The sequence below is a fragment of the Tinamus guttatus genome, unplaced genomic scaffold (genome assembly GCF_059628265.1).
Source record: "Tinamus guttatus ecotype Peru unplaced genomic scaffold, ASM5962826v1 Tinamus_guttatus_pri_ptg001265l, whole genome shotgun sequence".
In the NCBI taxonomy this organism is placed as follows: Eukaryota; Metazoa; Chordata; class Aves; order Tinamiformes; family Tinamidae; genus Tinamus; species Tinamus guttatus.
This window is the reverse complement of record NW_028289799.1, coordinates 6,397-23,588: the sequence shown is the minus strand read 5'-3', so window position 1 is coordinate 23,588 and position 17,192 is coordinate 6,397. Positions and strand designations below refer to the sequence as shown.

The following is a 17,192-nucleotide window of genomic DNA, read 5'->3' as shown; positions in this document are numbered from 1 at the left end:
GGAGAGCGTCACTGACCTGGGGACAATGGGGACAATGAGGGGACATCAGAGACATGGGGACAATGAGGGGACATGGGGACATGGAGACATTGGGGACACCAGGGAGCAGGGCAGGAGGGACCTTTGAAGGGACAGGGCGGAGCCACCGAGAGAGGGAGGGGACATCGACCTGAGGGCGTCACTGACCTGGGGACAGTGAGGGGACATTGGGGACATGAGAGACATGAGGGGACATGGGGGGAATGGGGACATTGGGGACACCAGGGAGCAGGGGAGGAGGGACCTTTGGAGGGACAGGGCGGAGCCACCGAGGGATGGTGGGGACACTGCACGGAGAGCGTCACTGACCTGGGGACATGGGGACAATGAGGGGACGTGGGGGGAATGAGGGGACATGGGGACACCAGGGAGCAGGGGAGGAGCGCCCTCTGCAGGGACAGCGCGGAGCCACCGAGGGACGGGGGTGACACTGCACGGAGAGCGTCACTGACCTGGGGACAATGAGGGGACATTGGGGACATGAGAGACATGGGGGGACACGGGGGGATTGGGGACACTGGGGACACCAGGGAGCAGGGGAGGAGGGACCTTTGAAGGGACAACGCGGAGCCACCGAGGGATGGTGGCCCTGTGGCACGGAGAGCGTCACTGACCTGGGGACAATGAGGGGACATGGGGACAATGAGGGGACATGGGGACATCGAGGGGACATTGGAGACACCAGAGACATGAGGGGACATGGGGACAATGAGGGGGCATGGGGACATTGGGGACAATGAGGGGACATGGGGACATTGAGGGGACATCGAGGGGACATTGGGGACACCAGGGAGCAGGGCAGGAGCGCTCTCTGCAGGGACAACGCGGAGCCACCGAGGGACAGAGGGGACATCGAGCAGAGGGCGTCACTGACCTGGGGACATGGGGACAATGAGGGGACGTGGGGGGAATGGGGATGTTAGGGACATTGGGGACATTGGGGACATTGGGGACACCAGGGAGCAGGGCAGCAGCGCCCTCTGCAGGGACAGGGGACCCCTAGCCTGGAGCGCGTCACTCACTTGGGGACATTGGGGACACTCCGGTGTCACCCCTATGTGTCCCTATGCCAGTATGGGGACAGCATGGCGCTCGCATGGGACATTGGGGACATCGGGGACACCCCCAGGGACAGAGGGCGGCGCTCGCATGGGGACATTGGGGACATTGGGGACACTGGGGACACTCCGGTGTCACCCTGGTGTCACCCCTATGTGTCCCTATGCCAGCATGGGCACAGTGTGTCACTCATCTGGGGACATTGGGGACATTGGGGACATCGGGGACACCCCCAGGGACAGAGCGCGGCGCTCGCATGGGGACATTGGGGACATTGGGGACACTCCGGTGTCACCCTGGTGTCACCCCTATGTGTCCCTATGCCAGCCCGGACACAGCGTGTCACTCATCTGGGGACATTGGGGACATCGGGGACACCCCCATGGACAGAGCGCGGTGCTCGCGTGGGGACACTGGGGACATTGGGGACATTGGGGACATCCCGGTGCCACCAGGGCGCAGGGCAGCAGCGCCCTCTGCAGGGACAGGGCCACCCCCTGCCTGTCCCCATGTCCCCCCTCCTGGTGTCCCCATGTCCCCTGTGTCCCCATGTCCCCCCCCGTGTCCCCGTGTCACCAGGCCGATGACGTAGGGGCTCCTGGTGTCCCCCATGTCCCCGTGTCCCCCCCGGTGTCCCCGTGTCCCCATGTCCCTCCCAGTGTCCCCAAGCTCCCCTCGTGTCCCTGTCCCCTCCCGCCATGTCCCCATGTCCCCATTGTCACCAGGCCGATGACGTAGGGGCTCCCGGCGTCCCCATGTCCCCATGTCCCCCCTGTGTCCCATGTCCTCCGTGTCCCCCCCATGTCCCCCCCGTGTCCCCGTGTCCCCATTGTCCCCCATGTCCCCCCATGTCCCCATGTCCCCATGTCCCCATGTCCCCCCCATGTCCCCCCCGTGTCCCCATGTCTCTGTGTCCCTCCCCGTGTCCCCATGTCCCCATGTCCCCATTGTCACCAGGCTGATGACGTAGGGGCTCCCGGTGTCCCCATGTCCCATGTCCCCCATGTCCCCACCGTGTCCCATGTCCCCATTGTCCCCCGTGTCCCATGTCCCACCCCGTGTCCCCCCCATGTCCCCATGTCCCATGTCCCCCCCATGTCCCCCGTGTCCCATGTCCCCATGTCCCCCCCATGTCCCCCCTGTGTCCCCATGTCCCCATTGTCACCAGGCCGATGACGTAGGGGCTCCCAGTGTCCCCATGTCCCCCGTGTCCCCATGTCCCCCGTCCCCCCCATGTCCCCCCCCGTGTCCCATGTCCCCATGTCCCCATTGTCCCCCATGTCCCCCCCATGTCCCCATGTCCCATGTCCCCCATGTCCCCGTCCCCTCCATGTCCCCCCCGTGTCCCCCGTGTCCCATGTCCCCCCCGTGTCCCCCCCTTGTCCCCATGTCCCCATTGTCACCAGGCCGATGACGTAGGGGCTCCCGGCGTCCCCGAGCAGGTGGGACACGACGATCTGGAGAGCCTCGGCCGTGGAGCGACGGGTGGGGACAACCACGTCCTGGGGACACCAGTGTCACCTCAATGTCACCAATGTCACCTCAATGTCACCTCAATGTCACCTCAATGTCCCCAATGTCCCCCCAGATCACCCTGTGTCACCCCAATGTCCTCCCATGTCCCCCTGTGTCACCCCAAGGTCCCCTCGGCCGTGGAGCGACAGGTGGGGACAACCACGTCCTGGGGACACCGGTGTCACCAATGTCACCTCAGTGTCACCTCAATGTCACCAATGTCCCCAAGGTCCCCCCAGATCAACCTGTATCACCCCAATGTCCCCCCATGTCCCCCTGTGTCACCCCAATGTCCCCTCGGCCGTGGAGCGGCGCGTGGGGACAACCACGTCCTGGGGACACCGGTGTCACCAATGTCACCTCAATGTCACCTCAATGTCACCTCAATGTCACCTCAATGTCCCCAAGGTCCCCAAGGTCCCCCCAGATCAACCTGTATCACCCCAATGTCCCCCCATGTCCCCCTGTGTCACCCCCATGTCCCCTCGGCCGTGGAGCGACGGGTGGGGACAACCACGTCCTGGGGACACCAGTGTCACCAATGTCACCTCAATGTCACCTCAATGTCCCCAAGGTCCCCAATGTCCCCCCAGATCCCCCTGTGTCACCCCAATGTCCCCCCATGTCCCCCTGTGTCACCCCAATGTCCCCTCGGCCGTGGAGCGACGCGTGGGGACAACCACGTCCTGGGGACACCGGTGTCACCAATGTCACCTCAATGTCACCTCAATGTCACCTCAATGTCCCCAAGGTCCCCCCAATGTCCCCAATGCCACCCCAATGTCCCCCCATGTCCCCCTGTGTCACCCCAATGTCCCCTCGGCCGTGGAGCGGCGGGTGGGGACAACCACGTCCTGGGGACACCAGTGTCACCAATGTCACCTCAATGTCACCTCAATGTCCCCAAGGTCCCCAATGTCCCCCCAGATCAACCTGTATCACCCCAATGTCCCCCCATGTCCCCCTGTGTCACCCCAATGTCCCCTCGGCCGTGGAGCGACGCGTGGGGACAACCACGTCCTGGGGACACCGGTGTCACCAATGTCACCTCAATGTCACCTCAATGTCACCTCAATGTCCCCAAGGTCCCCAATGTCCCCCCAGATCAACCTGTATCACCCCAATGTCCCCCCATGTCCTCCCGTGTCACCCCCATGTCCCCTCGGCCGTGGAGCGACACGTGGGGACAACCACGTCCTGGGGACATGTGACATGATGTCACCATGTCCCCCATGTCCCCCGATGTCCCCACGTCCCCAATGTCCCCCCATGTCCCTCTAGGCCGTCCATGTCCCCCCATGTCCCCAATGTCCCTCCATGTCCCCATGTCCCCCAATGTCCCCATGTTCCCCATGTCCTCCATGTCCCCAATGTCCCCCCATGTCCCTCCATGTCCCTCCATGTCCCATGTCCCCATGTCCCCAATGTCCCCATGTCCCCCCATGTCCCCATGTCCCCGATGTCCCCCCATGTCCCCGTGTCCCCCCATGTCCCCCATGTCCCTCAATGTCCCCCCATGTCCCCAATATCCCCATGTCCCCCCATGTCCCTCCATGTCCCCATGTCCCCCATGTCCCTGTGTCCCCCCATGTCCCCATGTCCCCCCATGTCCCCATATCCCCCCATGTCCCTCCATGTCCCCCATGTCCCCCCATGTCCCCCCATGTCCCCGTGTCCCCCCATGTCCCTCCATGTCCCCCCACGTCCCCATATCCCCCCATGTCCCCATGTCCCCCCATGTCCCCCAATGTCCCCCCATGTCCCCATGTCCCCATGTCCCCAATGTCCCCATGTCCCCCCCTGTCCCTGTCACCATGAGGATGTCGGCCACGATGGCCCAGTTGAAGGACAGCAGCGTCTCCGCGAGGAAGATGAAGACCTGGGGGAGGAAGGGGACAATGGGGACAATGGGGACACGGGGGGACATGGGGACACGTGGGGACACCATGGGGGGACACAGGGACGTGGGGACACCATGGGGACATTGGGGACACGGGGACATGGGAGGACATTGGGGACACGGGGACACCATGGGGACACGTGGGGACACCCTGGGGGGACATGGGGACACTTGGGGACATTGGGGACACCCTGGGGACACTTGGGGACACTCATGTAGGACAGCGCGGGGGACACGTGGGCCACCACGAGCGCCAGGATGGGGACACCTTGGGGACATGGGGGGACACTGGGGACATTGGGGACACTCACGTAGGACAGCGTTGGGGACACTTGGGGACACTCAGGGACACCTTGGGGACATGGGGGGACACTGGGGACATTGGGGACACTCACGTAGGACAGCGTTGGGGACATTGGGGACACTCAGGGACACCTTGGGGACATTGGGGACATTGGGACACTCACGTAGGACAGTGTTGGGGACACCCTGGGGACACTTGGGGACATTGGGGACACTCACGTAGGACAGCAGTGGGGACACCCTAGGGACACTTGGGGGCAAGGGGACACATGGGGACACTTGGGGACATTGGGGACACCCTAGAGACACTTGGGGACACTCGGGGACATGGGGACACTTGGGGACATTGGGGACACTTGGGGACACCCTAGGGACACTTGGGGACATGGGGACACCCTGGGGACACTTGGGGACACTTGGGACATGGGGACATTGGGGACACTCACGTAGGACAGCGTTGGGGACACCCTAGGGACACTCGGGGACATTGGGGACACGGGGACACTCACGTAGGACAGCGTTGGGGACATTGGGGACATGGGGACACTTGGGGACATTGGGGACATGGGGACACTCACGTAGGACAGCGTTGGGGACACCCTGGGGACATGGGGACACTCGGGGACATTGGGGACATTGGGGACATTGGGGACATGGGGACACTCATGTAGGACAGCGTTGGGGACATTGGGGACACTCACGTAGGACAGCGTTGGGGACACCCTGGGGACATTGGGGACATGGGGACACTCACGTAGGACAGCAGTGGGGACATTGGGGACATTGGGGACATTGGGGACATGGGGACACTCACGTAGGACAGCGTTGGGGACACCGAGGCCACCACGAGCGCCAGGAAGACGAAGGGGGCGGCGGCCAAGAGGGCCCCCCCGCACAGGAGGGCGTCGCCCCCCGGGGTCAGGGGGCGGAGCCGGCGGGAAAGCTCCGCCCCCGCGGCCACGCCCAGCGCCCCCGCCACGCAGGTGAGCGCCCCGAAGATGATGCTGGGACAGGGGGACAATGGGGACAATGGGGACAATGGGGGGACATGGGGGGACATGGGGACAAGGGGGGGACATGGGGACAATGGGGGACAAGGGGGACAATGGGGGGAATGGGGGGAATGGGGACAATGGGGACAATGGGGGACAAGGGGGGGACATGGGGACAATGGGGACATTGGGGACAATGGGGGACAAGGGGGGGACATGGGGACAATGGGGACATGGGGACATTGGGGACAATGGGGGACATGGGGACAATGGGGACAATGGGGACAATGGGGGGACATGGGGACAAGGGGGGGACATGGGGACAATGGGGACAAGGGGGACAATGGGGACAATGGGGGGACATGGGGACAATGGGGACAATGGGGACAATGGGGACAAGGGGGGGACAATGGGGACAATGGGGGGACATGGGGACAATGGGGACAATGGGGACAATGGGGACAAGGGGGACAATGGGGACAACGGGGACGATGGGGACAATGGGGACAATGGGGACAAGGGGGGACAATGGGGACATTGGGGACAATGGGGACAATAGGGGGGACAATGGGGACAATGAGGACACATGGACATGGGGACAATGGGGACAATGTGGGGACATGGGGGACAATGGGGACAAGGGGGGGCCCCAACAAGGGGGGACAAGGGGGACATGGGGGACATGGGAACATGAGGGACAATGGGGACATTGGGGGACATCGGGGATAATGGGGACAATGGGGACAGTATGGGGACAATGGGGACACATTGGGGACATGCAGGGACACGGGGACATGGGGACAGCATAGGGACACCACAAGGACAGCACAAGGATGTTGGGGACATCATGGGGACATTGGGGACACGGGGACATTGGGGACATGGGGACATCGGGGGACATGGTGGATGGGGGAACAAGGGGACATGGGGACACATGGGGGACATTGGGGACACAGGAGCATCATGGGGACATTGGGGACACAGGGACATGGGGGATGGGGTGACACGGTGACACAGATGGGGACACACGTGGGGACACGGGGACAGAGGGAGGGGACAGGTTGGCCGGGGACCCTCGGGCCTCCTGTCCCCTCCCCCGGTTTGGGGACACGGATGTCCCCCCCCGTCCCCGTCCCCACCCTCCCGTCCTTGTCCCCATGTCCCCCCCATGTCCCCAATGTCCCCATGTCCCTCCATGTCCCCCCCATGTCCCCAATGTCCCCCCTGGTCCCCCAGGTCCCTCCCATGTCCCCCCATGTCCCCATGTCCCCCCGTGTCCCCCATTGTCCCCAATGTCCCCATGTCCCCCCCATGTCCCCCATTGTCCCCATGTCCCCATGTCCCCAATGTCACCTCTTGTCGCTGTGATACCCCCCTGGGTGGCCGCAGGGCTCCCTGTCCCCCCATGTCCCCATGTCCCCGATGTCCCCCCATGTCCCCATTGTCCCCAATCCCCCCCGTGTCCCCATTGTCCCCATGTCCCCAATGTCCCCATTGTCCCCAATCCCCCCATTGTCCCCAATGTCCCCAATCCCCCCCGTGTCCCCAATCCCCCCCGTGTCCCCAATGTCCCCATTGTCCCCAATGTCACCTCTCGTCGCCGTGACACCCCCCCGGGTGGCCGCAGGGCTCCCTGTCCCCCATGTCCCCATTGTCCCCAATGTCCCCAATGTCCCCATTGTCCCCCATTGTCCCCATTGTCCCCATGTCCCCAATGTCACCTCTCGTCGCCGTGACACCCCCCCGGGTGGCCGCAGGGCTCCCTGTCCCCCATGTCCCCATTGTCCCCCATGTCCCCCCCATCCCCCCCATCCCCCCCAATGTCACCTCTCGTCGCCGTGACACCCCCCCGGGTGGCCGCAGGGCTCCCTGTCCCCAATGTCCCCAATGTCCCCAATGTCCCCATTGTCCCCAATGTCACCTCTCGTCGCCGTGACACCCCCCCGGGTGGCCGCAGGGCTCCCTGTCCCCTCTCGCCAGGTGGCTCCGGTACAGGAAGGCCGGTCCCCACAGGGCCAGCGCGCCGGTGACAAAGGCCACCGCGGTGAAGCCCAGGGTGGACAGGACGAAGCTGCGGCTGGGGACAAGGACAAGGTGACACCATGGTGACATTACCACATGTCACCATGTCCCTGTGTCACCATGACCCCCCCTGTCCCCATGTCCCCATGTCCTCCCATGTCCCCAGGTGTCACCACGTCCCCATGTCCCCATGTCCCTGTGTCCCCAGGTCCCCATGACCCCAGGTCCCCCAATGTCCCCATGTCCCCAGGTGTCCCCATGTCCCCGGTGACAAAGGCCACCGCGGTGAAGCCCAGGGTGGACAGGACGAAGCTGCGGCTGGGGACAAGGTGACACCATGGTGGCATTGTCACCATGTCCCCGTGTCACCATGTCCCCCCGTGTCCCCCCATTATCCCCATTCCCCCCATGTCCCCATGTCCCCCCCATTGTCCCCACTTTGTCCCCAGCGCTCTCAGGTCCCCATTCCCCCCATTGTCCCCATTGTCCCATATTGTCCCCATTGTCCCCATTGTCCCCACTTTGTCCCCAGCGCTCTCAGGTCCCCATTGTCCCCCATTGTCCCCATTGTCCCATATTGTCCCCATTGTCCCCATTGTCCCCCCAATGTCCCCATTGTCCTCAATGTCCCCCCATTGTCCCCATTGTCCCCACTTTGTCCCCAGCGCTCTCAGGTCCCCATTGTCCCCATTGTCCCCATTCCCCCCATTGTCTCCATGTCCCCCCATGTCCCCATTGTCCCCATTGTCCCCCATTGTCCCCATTCCCCCCATGTCCCCATTGTCCCCATTGTCCCCCATTGTCCCCATTCCCCCCATTGTCCCCATTGTCCCCACTTTGTCCCCAGCGCTCTCAGGTCCCCATTGTCCCCATTCCCCCCATTGTCCCAATGTCCCCCCATTGTCCCCATTGTCCCCATTCCCCCCATTGTCCCATATTGTCCCCATTGTCCCCATTCTTCCCATTGTCCCCATTGTCCCACTTTGTCCCCAGCGCTCTCAGGTCCCCATGTCCCCCCATTGTCCCCATTGTCCCCATTGTCCCCATTCCCCCCAATGTCCCCCCATTGTCCCCATTCCCCCCATGTCCCCATTGTCCCCATTGTCCCCATTCCCCCCATTGTCCCCATTGTCCCACTTTGTCCCCAGCACTCTCAGGTCCCCATGTCCCCCCATTGTCCCCATTGTCCCCATGTCCCCCCATTCCCCCCATTCCCCCCCTTGTCCCCATTGTCCCCATTGTCCCACTTTGTCCCCAGCGCTCTCAGGTCCCCATTGTCCCCCATTGTCCCCAATGTCCCCCCATTCCCCCCATTGTCCCCATTGTCCCACTTTGTCCCCAGCGCTCTCAGGTCCCCATTGTCCCCATTGTCCCCATTCCCCCCAATGTCCCCCCATTGTCCCCATTGTCCCACTTTGTCCCCAGCGCTCTCAGGTCCCCATTGTCCCCATTGTCCCCATTCCCCCCATTGTCCCCATTCCCCCCATTGTCCCCCATTGTCCCCATTGTCCCACTTTGTCCCATATTGCCCCCATTCCCCCCATTGTCCCCATTGTCCCCACTTTGTCCCCAGCGCTCTCAGGTCCCGGCTCCAGCTCGTGGGGGTCGGGGGGGGCCCTGGGGGCCGCTCGGGGCCCCCCCGGGGGGGGTCCTGGATGAGGAGGAGGAGGAGGAGGGCGAGGAGACCAAGGGGGGGCGTCACCTGCAATGGGGACAATGGGGACAATGAGGGGACATTGGGGACAATGGGGGGAATGGGGACAATGGGGACAATGGGGACAATGGGGACATTGGAGACAATGGGGACATTGGGGACATTGGGGACACGGGGGGTCCTGGATGAAGAGGAGCAGGAGGAGGGCGAGGAGACCAAGGGGGGGCGTCACCTGCAATGGGGACAATGGGGACAATGAGGGGACATGGGGGACATTGGGGACAATGAGGGGACATTGGGGGGAATGGGGGGAATGGGGACATTGGGGACATTGGGGACATTGGGGACAATGGGGACATGGGGGTCAATGGGGACATTGGGGACATGGAGGACATTGGGGACAATGGGGGGAATGGGGACATTGGGGACAATGAGAGGACATTGGGGACATTGGGGACATTGGGGACATTGGGGAGAATGGGGGGAATGGGGACACAGGGGTCAATGGGGACATTGGGGACAATGGGGACAATGGGGGGACATTGGGGACATTGGGGACACAGGGGGTCCTGGATGAGGAGGAGGAGGAGGAGGGCGAGGAGACCAAGGGGGGGCGTCACCTGCAATGGGGACAATGGGGACAATGAGGGGACATGGGGGGAATGGGGACATTGGGGACACGGGGGTCAATGGGGACATTGGGGACAATGGGGGGAATGGGGACAACGGGGGGAATGGGGACATTGGGGACAATGGGGACATGGGGGTCAATGGGGGGAATGGGGACAATGGGGGGAATGGGGACAATGGGGGGACAATGGGGACAACGGGGACATTGGGGACAATGGGGGGAATGGGGACAATGGGGACATTAGGGACATTGGGGACATTGGGGACAATGGGGACAATGGGGACATTGGGGATGGGGGAGGTGACACAGGTGACGGGGGGTGACTCTGGTGACAGGGAGGTGACAGGAGGTGACATGGGGGGTGACCGGAGGTGACGGGGGGGTGACAAGTAAATGACACCGGTGACAAGAGATGACAAGGGGGGGGTGACACCGGTGACAGGAGAGGACAGGAGAAGACAGGGGGTGACACGGGGGGTGACCGGAGGTGACAGGAGGTGACAGGGGGTGACACTGGTGACAGGGGGGGTGACACGGGGTGACACGGGGGTGACACAGGAGGTGACGGGGGTGACATGGTGACATGGGAGGTGACAGGAGGTGACACGGGGGTGACACGGGGGTGACAGAAGGTGACACAGGGGGTGACAGGAGGTGACAAAGGGTGATGGGGTGACAGGGGGTGACACAGGTGACAGGAGGTGACACAGGAGGTGACGGGGGTGACATGGTGACATGGGAGGTGACAGGAGGTGACACAGGGGTGACACGGGGGTGACAGAAGGTGACACAGGGGGTGACACGGGGTGACACGGGGGGTGACACAGCAGGTGACAGGAGGTGACATGGGGGGTGACACGGTGACACAGTGACACAGGGGGTGACACAGGAGGTGACACTGGTGACACGGTGACCCCGTCCCCTCACCCGCAGCGCCCAGTGCCAGTCGGCCGCCACCTCCTTCACTTTGGCAGCAACGATGTAACCCAGGCCACTGCGGGGACAATGGGGACAACGGGGACATTGGGGACAACGGGGACAATGGGGACACGGGGGACATTGGGGACAATGGGGACATTGGGGACATTGGGGACAATGGGGACATTGGGGACAATGGGGACAATGGGGACAACGGGGACAACGGGGACAATGGGGACAACGGGGACAACGGGGACAATGGGGATATGGGGGACAATGGGGACAATGGGGACATGGGGGGACATGGGGGACACGGGGGACACAGGAGCCACCAGCGCCCATGGGGGGGTGGAGGCAGCCGACTGTCCCCCGTGTCCCCCCATGTCCCCAATGTCCCCCCAATGTCCCCATTGTCCCCCCAATGTCCCCCACATTGTCCCCATGCCCCTCATTACCCCCCACTGTCCCCAAAACCCCCCATTGTCCCCTGTGTCCCCATTGTCCCTAATGTCCCCCCACGTCCCCATTGTCCCCAATGTCCCCCCGTGTCCCCATCCCCCCCATTGTCCCCATTACCCCCCATGTCCCCCCAGTGTCCCCGTTGTCACCTCCCCATGGGGATGGCCAGGTCGAAGGTCCCCCCATGTCCCCCCATTGTCCCCACATCCCCCCCCATGTCCCCATTGTCCCCATTGTCCCCATTCCCCCCATGTCCGCATTGTCCCCATTGTCCCCCATGTCCCCATTGTCCCCAATGTCCCCTCATTGTCCCCATTCCCCCCATTGTCCCCATCATCCCCATTGTCACCTCCTGAGGGGTGTAGCCATGTAGAAGGTCCCCATTGTCCCCATTCCCCCCATTCCCCCCATTGTCATTGTCACCTGCCGAGGGGCGTGGCCATGTAGAAGGTCCCCAGCGCTCGTCCCCATTGTCCCCATTGTCCCCATTCCCCCCATTGTCCCCTCATTATCCCCAATGTCCCCATTGTCATTGTCACCTCCCGAGGGGCGTGGCCATGTAGAAGGTCCCCATTGTCCCCATCATCCCCATTCCCCCCATTCCCCCCATTCCCCCCATTGTCCCCATTGTCACCTCCCCAGGGGCGTGGCCATGTAGAAGGTCCCCAGCGCTCGTCCCCTTGTCCCCCCTGTCACCAGGTCGGCCACCAGGGTCGGGGCCACCGTGGAGAAGGCGGCTTCGCCCACCCCCACCAGGGAGCGGGACAGGAGGAGGGCCCAGAACCGCTGGGGACAATGAGGGGACATTGGGGACAATGGGGACAATGGGGACGATGGGGGGGATGGGGACATCGGGGGGGTTGGGGACATTGGGGACAATGGGGACATTGGGGACAATGAGGACATTGGGACATTGGGGACAATGGAGTAGGTGGCTTCGCCCACCCCCACCAGGGAGCGGGACAATAGGAGGGCCCAGAACCGCTGGGGACAATGGGGACAATGAGGGGACAATGGGGACATCGGGGGGGATGGGGGGGTTGGGGACATTGGGGGGGTTGGGGACAATGGGGGGGTTGGGGACAATGGGGACATTGGGGACAATGGAGTAGGCGGCTTCGCCCACCCCAACCAATGAACGGGCCAATAGGAGGGCCCAGAACCGCTGGGGACAACGGGGACAATGAGGGGACAATGGGGACATCGGGGGGGATGGGGGGACATGGGGACAATGGGGACATTGGGGGGGATGGGGACAATGGGGGGGTTGGGGACATTGGGGGACAATGGGGGAAATGGGGGGGTTGGGGACACAGGGCGGTCGCCCCTGCCCCACAGGCCCCCCCACCCCATAGCCACCCCATAGCCCCCCATAGCGCCCCATAGTGCCCCATAGCCGCCCCATAGCCACCCCATAGCCCCATAGCCACCCCATAGGCGCCCCATATCACCCCATATCACCCCATAGTGCCCCATAGCTCTGCCCCATAGCGCCCCCCCCGTCACCTCCTTGGGGACGAAGCTCCCGGCCAGCGTCACCCCCGACCAAAGGGCCGTTGCCCCTGCCCCACAGCCCCCCTGCCCCATAGCCCCCCATAGCCACCCCATAGCCACCCCATAGCGCCCCATAGCGCCCCATAGCCGCCCCATAGCCCCCCTGCCCCATAGCCACCCCATAGCCCCCCATAGTGCCCCATAGCTCTGCCCCATAGCCGCCCCATAGCTGCCCCACAGCGTCACCTCCTTGGGGACGAAGCTCCCGGCCAGCGTCACCCCCGACCACAGGGTGGCTGCCCCTGCCCCACAGCCCCCCTGCCCCATAGCGCCCCCATAGCCCCATAGCACCCCATAGCCGCCCCATAGCGCCCTGCCCCATAGCGCTCTGCCCCATAGTGCCCCATACCCACCCCATAGCCACCCCATAGCCCCATAGCGCCCCATAGCCGCCCTATGGCTGCCCCACAGCGTCACCTCTTTAGGGACGAAGCTCCCGGCCAGCGTCACCCCCGACCAAAGGGCCGTCGCCCCCCAGAGCAGCCGCTTCCGGCTCCGGCGGTCGCCCAGGTAACCGAAAAGGGGGGCGAGGAGGAGGTAGGTGGAGATGAAGGCTGGGGGGGGGGAATGGGGACATTGGGGACAATGGGGGGACATTGGGGACAATGAGGGGACATTGGGACAATGGGGACGGGGGGACCCCCCTGCCCCACAGAGCCGCCCCCCTCATCCCACCCCCCACATTCGGGTCCCGCCCCCCACGTGTGGGTCCCGCCCCCCACATCCCACCCCACATATTTGGGTCCCGCCCCCCAAATTTGGCTCCCGCCCCCCACATTCGGGTCCCGCCCCCTACACATTGGTCCCGCCCCCTATATTCGGGTCCCGCCCCCCACATTCGGGTCCCACCCCCTACACATGGGTCCCGCCCCCTACGTGTGGGTCCCGCCCCCTACATGTGGGTCCCACCCCCCACATTCGGGTCCCGCCCCCCACATTCGGGTCCCGCCCCCCCACATGTGGGTCCCGCCCCCCACATTCAGGTCCCACCCCCCACATTCAGGTCCCATCCCCCACGTGTGGGTCCCGCCCCCCACATTCAGGTCCCACCCCACATTTGGGTCCCGCCCCCTACATTTGGGTCCCGCCCCACACATTTGGGTCCTGCCCCCTACACATGGGTCCCGCCCCCCACATGTGGGTCCCGCCCCCCACGTGTGGGTCCCGCCCCCCACATCCCACCCCACACATTCGGGTCCCACCCCCCACATTCGGGTCCCGCCCCCCACATTCGGGTCCCGCCCCCCACATTCGGGTCCCGCCCCCCACATTCGGGTCCCGCCCCCCTCACCCGTCTGCAGGAGGCCGGAGCTGCCGTCCCCGATGCCGAAGAACTGCTCGATGTCGGGCAGGACCCCTGGGGGGGGGAGCGTGTGGGGCAGCCCCGCCCCATGGCGACCCCTGCCCCATAGCGCCTGCCCCATAGCGCCTGCCCTGCCCCATAGCGCCTGCCTGCCCCATAGCGCCCGCCCCATAGCGCCCACCCTGCCCCATAGCACCCGCCCTGCCCCATAGCGCTCAGCCCGCCCCATAGCGCCCGCCTGCCCCATAGCGCCCGCCCTGCCCCATAGCGCCTGCCCCATAGCGCCCGCCCCGCCCCATAGCACCCAGCCCGCCCCATAGCGCCCCCTGCCCCATAGCGCCCGCCCTGCCCCATAGCGCCCCCTGCCCCATAGCGCCCGCCTGCCCCATAGCGCCCAGCCCGCCTCATAGCGCCCGCCCTGCCCCATGGCGCCCGCCTCATAGCGCCCGCCCTGCCCCATAGCGCCCAGCCCGCCCCATAGCACTCAGCCTGCCCCATAGCGCCCGCCCCATGGCGCCCGCCCTGCCCCATAGCGCCCACCTGCCCCATAGCGCCCGCCCTGCCCCATAGCACCCGCCCCATAGCGCCCGCCTGCCCCATAGCGCCCAGTCTGCCCCATAGCGCCCGCCTGCCCCATAGCGCCCCCTGCCCCATAGTGCCCGCCCCATAGCGCACAGCCCACCCCATAGCGCCCCCCTGCCCCATAGCGCCCGCCTGCCCCATAGCGCCCCCCTGCCCCATGGCGCCCCCCTGCCCCATAGCACCCACCCCATAGCGCCTGCCCCATAGCGCTCAGCCCACCCCATAGCGCCCGCCCTGCCCCATAGCGCCCACCCCATAGCGCCCACCCCATAGCGCCCGCCCTGCCCCATAGCGCCCACCTGCCCCATAGCACACAGCCTGTCCCATAGCGCCCGCCCTGCCCCATGGCGCCCGCCCCATAGCGCCCACCCTGCCCCATAGCACCCAGCCCGCCCCATAGCGCCCGTCCTGCCCCATGGCGCCCACCCTGCCCCATAGCACCCAGCCTGCCCCATAGCGCCCTGCCCCATAGCACCCGCCCCATAGCGCCCGCCCTGCCCCATAGCGCCCGCCCCATAGCGCCTGCCCCGCCCCATAGCGCCCACCTGCCCCATAGCACCCGCCCCATAGCGCTCAGCCTATCCCATAGTGCCTGCCCTGCCCCATAGCGCCCGCCCTGCCCCATAGCACCCGCCCCATAGCGCCCGCCCCGCCCCATAGGGCCTCCCTGCCCCATAGCGCCCACCTGCCCCATAGCACACAGCCTGTCCCATAGAGCCTGCCCTGCCCCATAGCGCCCTGCCCCACATCTCCCCACACCTCCCTGCCCCACAGCGCCCTGCCCCACAGCGCCCCACATCTCCCCACACCTCCCCGCCCCATAGCGCCCTGCCCCATAGCGCCCTGCCCCACATCTCCCCACACCTCCCTGCCCCACAGCACCCTGCCCCACAGCGCCCCACATCTCCCCACACCTCCCCACCCCATAGCGCCCTGCCCCACATCTCCCCACACCTCCCGCCCCATAGCGCCCCACCCCATAGCACCCTGCCCCACATCTCCCCACACCTCCTGCCCCATAGCGCCCCATAGCGCCCTGCCCCATAGCGCCCCATAGCGCCCCACACCTCCCTGCCCCATAGCGCCCCACACATCGCCCCATAGCGCCCGCCCCACATCTCCCCACACCTCCCGCCCCATAGCGCCCCACATCTCCCCACACCTCCCGCCCCATAGCACCCCATAGCACCCTGCCCCATAGCACCCCATAGCGCCCTGCCCCACATCTCCCCACACCTCCCTGCCCCACATCTCCCTACACCTCCCCGCCCCATAGCACCCCATAGCACCCTGCCCCACAGCGCCCCACATCTCCCCACACCTCCCCGCCCCATAGCGCCCCATAGCGCCCTGCCCCATAGCGCCCCACACCTCCCGCCCCATAGCGCCCCTAGCACCCTGCCCCATAGCGCCCCACATCTCCCCACACCTCCCCGCCCCATAGCGCCCTGCCCCATAGCGCCCCACATCTCCCTGCCCCATAGCGCCCCATAGCGCCCCACATCCCCGCACCGGCCACGGTGAAGCGGTCCATGTAGTTGAGCAGGTTGACGTAGCAGAGCACGGCCACGGTGAGGTGGGCGCGGAGGGGGGAGGGGCCGTGGGGCGCGGGGGGCTCCTGCCCCACAGATCCTGCCCCACGGCGCCCCCCCCCCTCCCCCTCCTCCTCCTCCTCCCGGCCCCCCAGGTCGTCGGCCCGACGCAGCTCCGGCCCCACGGCCGCTGGGGGCGCCCGGCCGCTCGCCATGGGGCTGCCTGGGGGGGGACGGGAGGCTGCCCCACAGATCCTGACCCATAGATCCTGACCCATAGAGCCCTATAGGGCCCCACGGATCCTGCCCCACAGATCCTGCCCCATAGATCCCTATAGGGCCCCACAGATCCTAACCCATAGAGCCTGCCCCACGGATCCTGACCCACGGATCCTGCCCCATGGATCCTGACCCACAGATCCTGCCCCATAGATCCCTATAGGGCCCCATAGATCCTGACCCATAGATCCTGCCCCATAGATCCCTATAGGGCCCCATAGATCCTGACCCATAGATCCTGCCCCATAGATCCTGACCCATAGATCCCTATAGGGCCCCACGGATCCTGCCCCACGGATCCTGACCCATAGATCCCTATAGGGCCCCATAGATCCTGACCCATAGATCCTGACCCATAGATCCTGACCCATAGAGCCCTATAGGGCCCCACGGATCCTGACCCACGGATCCTGCCCCATAGATCCTGACCCATAGATCCCTATAGGGCCC

General features: G+C 65.2%; 1 protein-coding gene across 1 annotated transcript; it reads right to left on the bottom strand.

The window, feature by feature from the left end:
- Positions 1-404: 404 nt before the first annotated feature.
- Positions 405-16,678, bottom strand: LOC148590549 (protein spinster homolog 1-like; the record flags this gene model as incomplete). Its single annotated transcript, XM_088538881.1, has 11 exons — positions 16,444-16,678; positions 14,338-14,403; positions 13,464-13,600; positions 12,127-12,278; positions 11,043-11,109; positions 9,393-9,532; positions 7,730-7,885; positions 5,631-5,820; positions 4,427-4,492; positions 2,502-2,600; positions 405-491 (listed from the first exon to the last, which is right to left on the bottom strand). Coding segments are annotated over exons 1-11 (1,395 nt in total), but the record flags the coding sequence as incomplete, so codon positions are not given.
- Between the last annotated feature and the right edge of the window lie 514 nt (positions 16,679-17,192).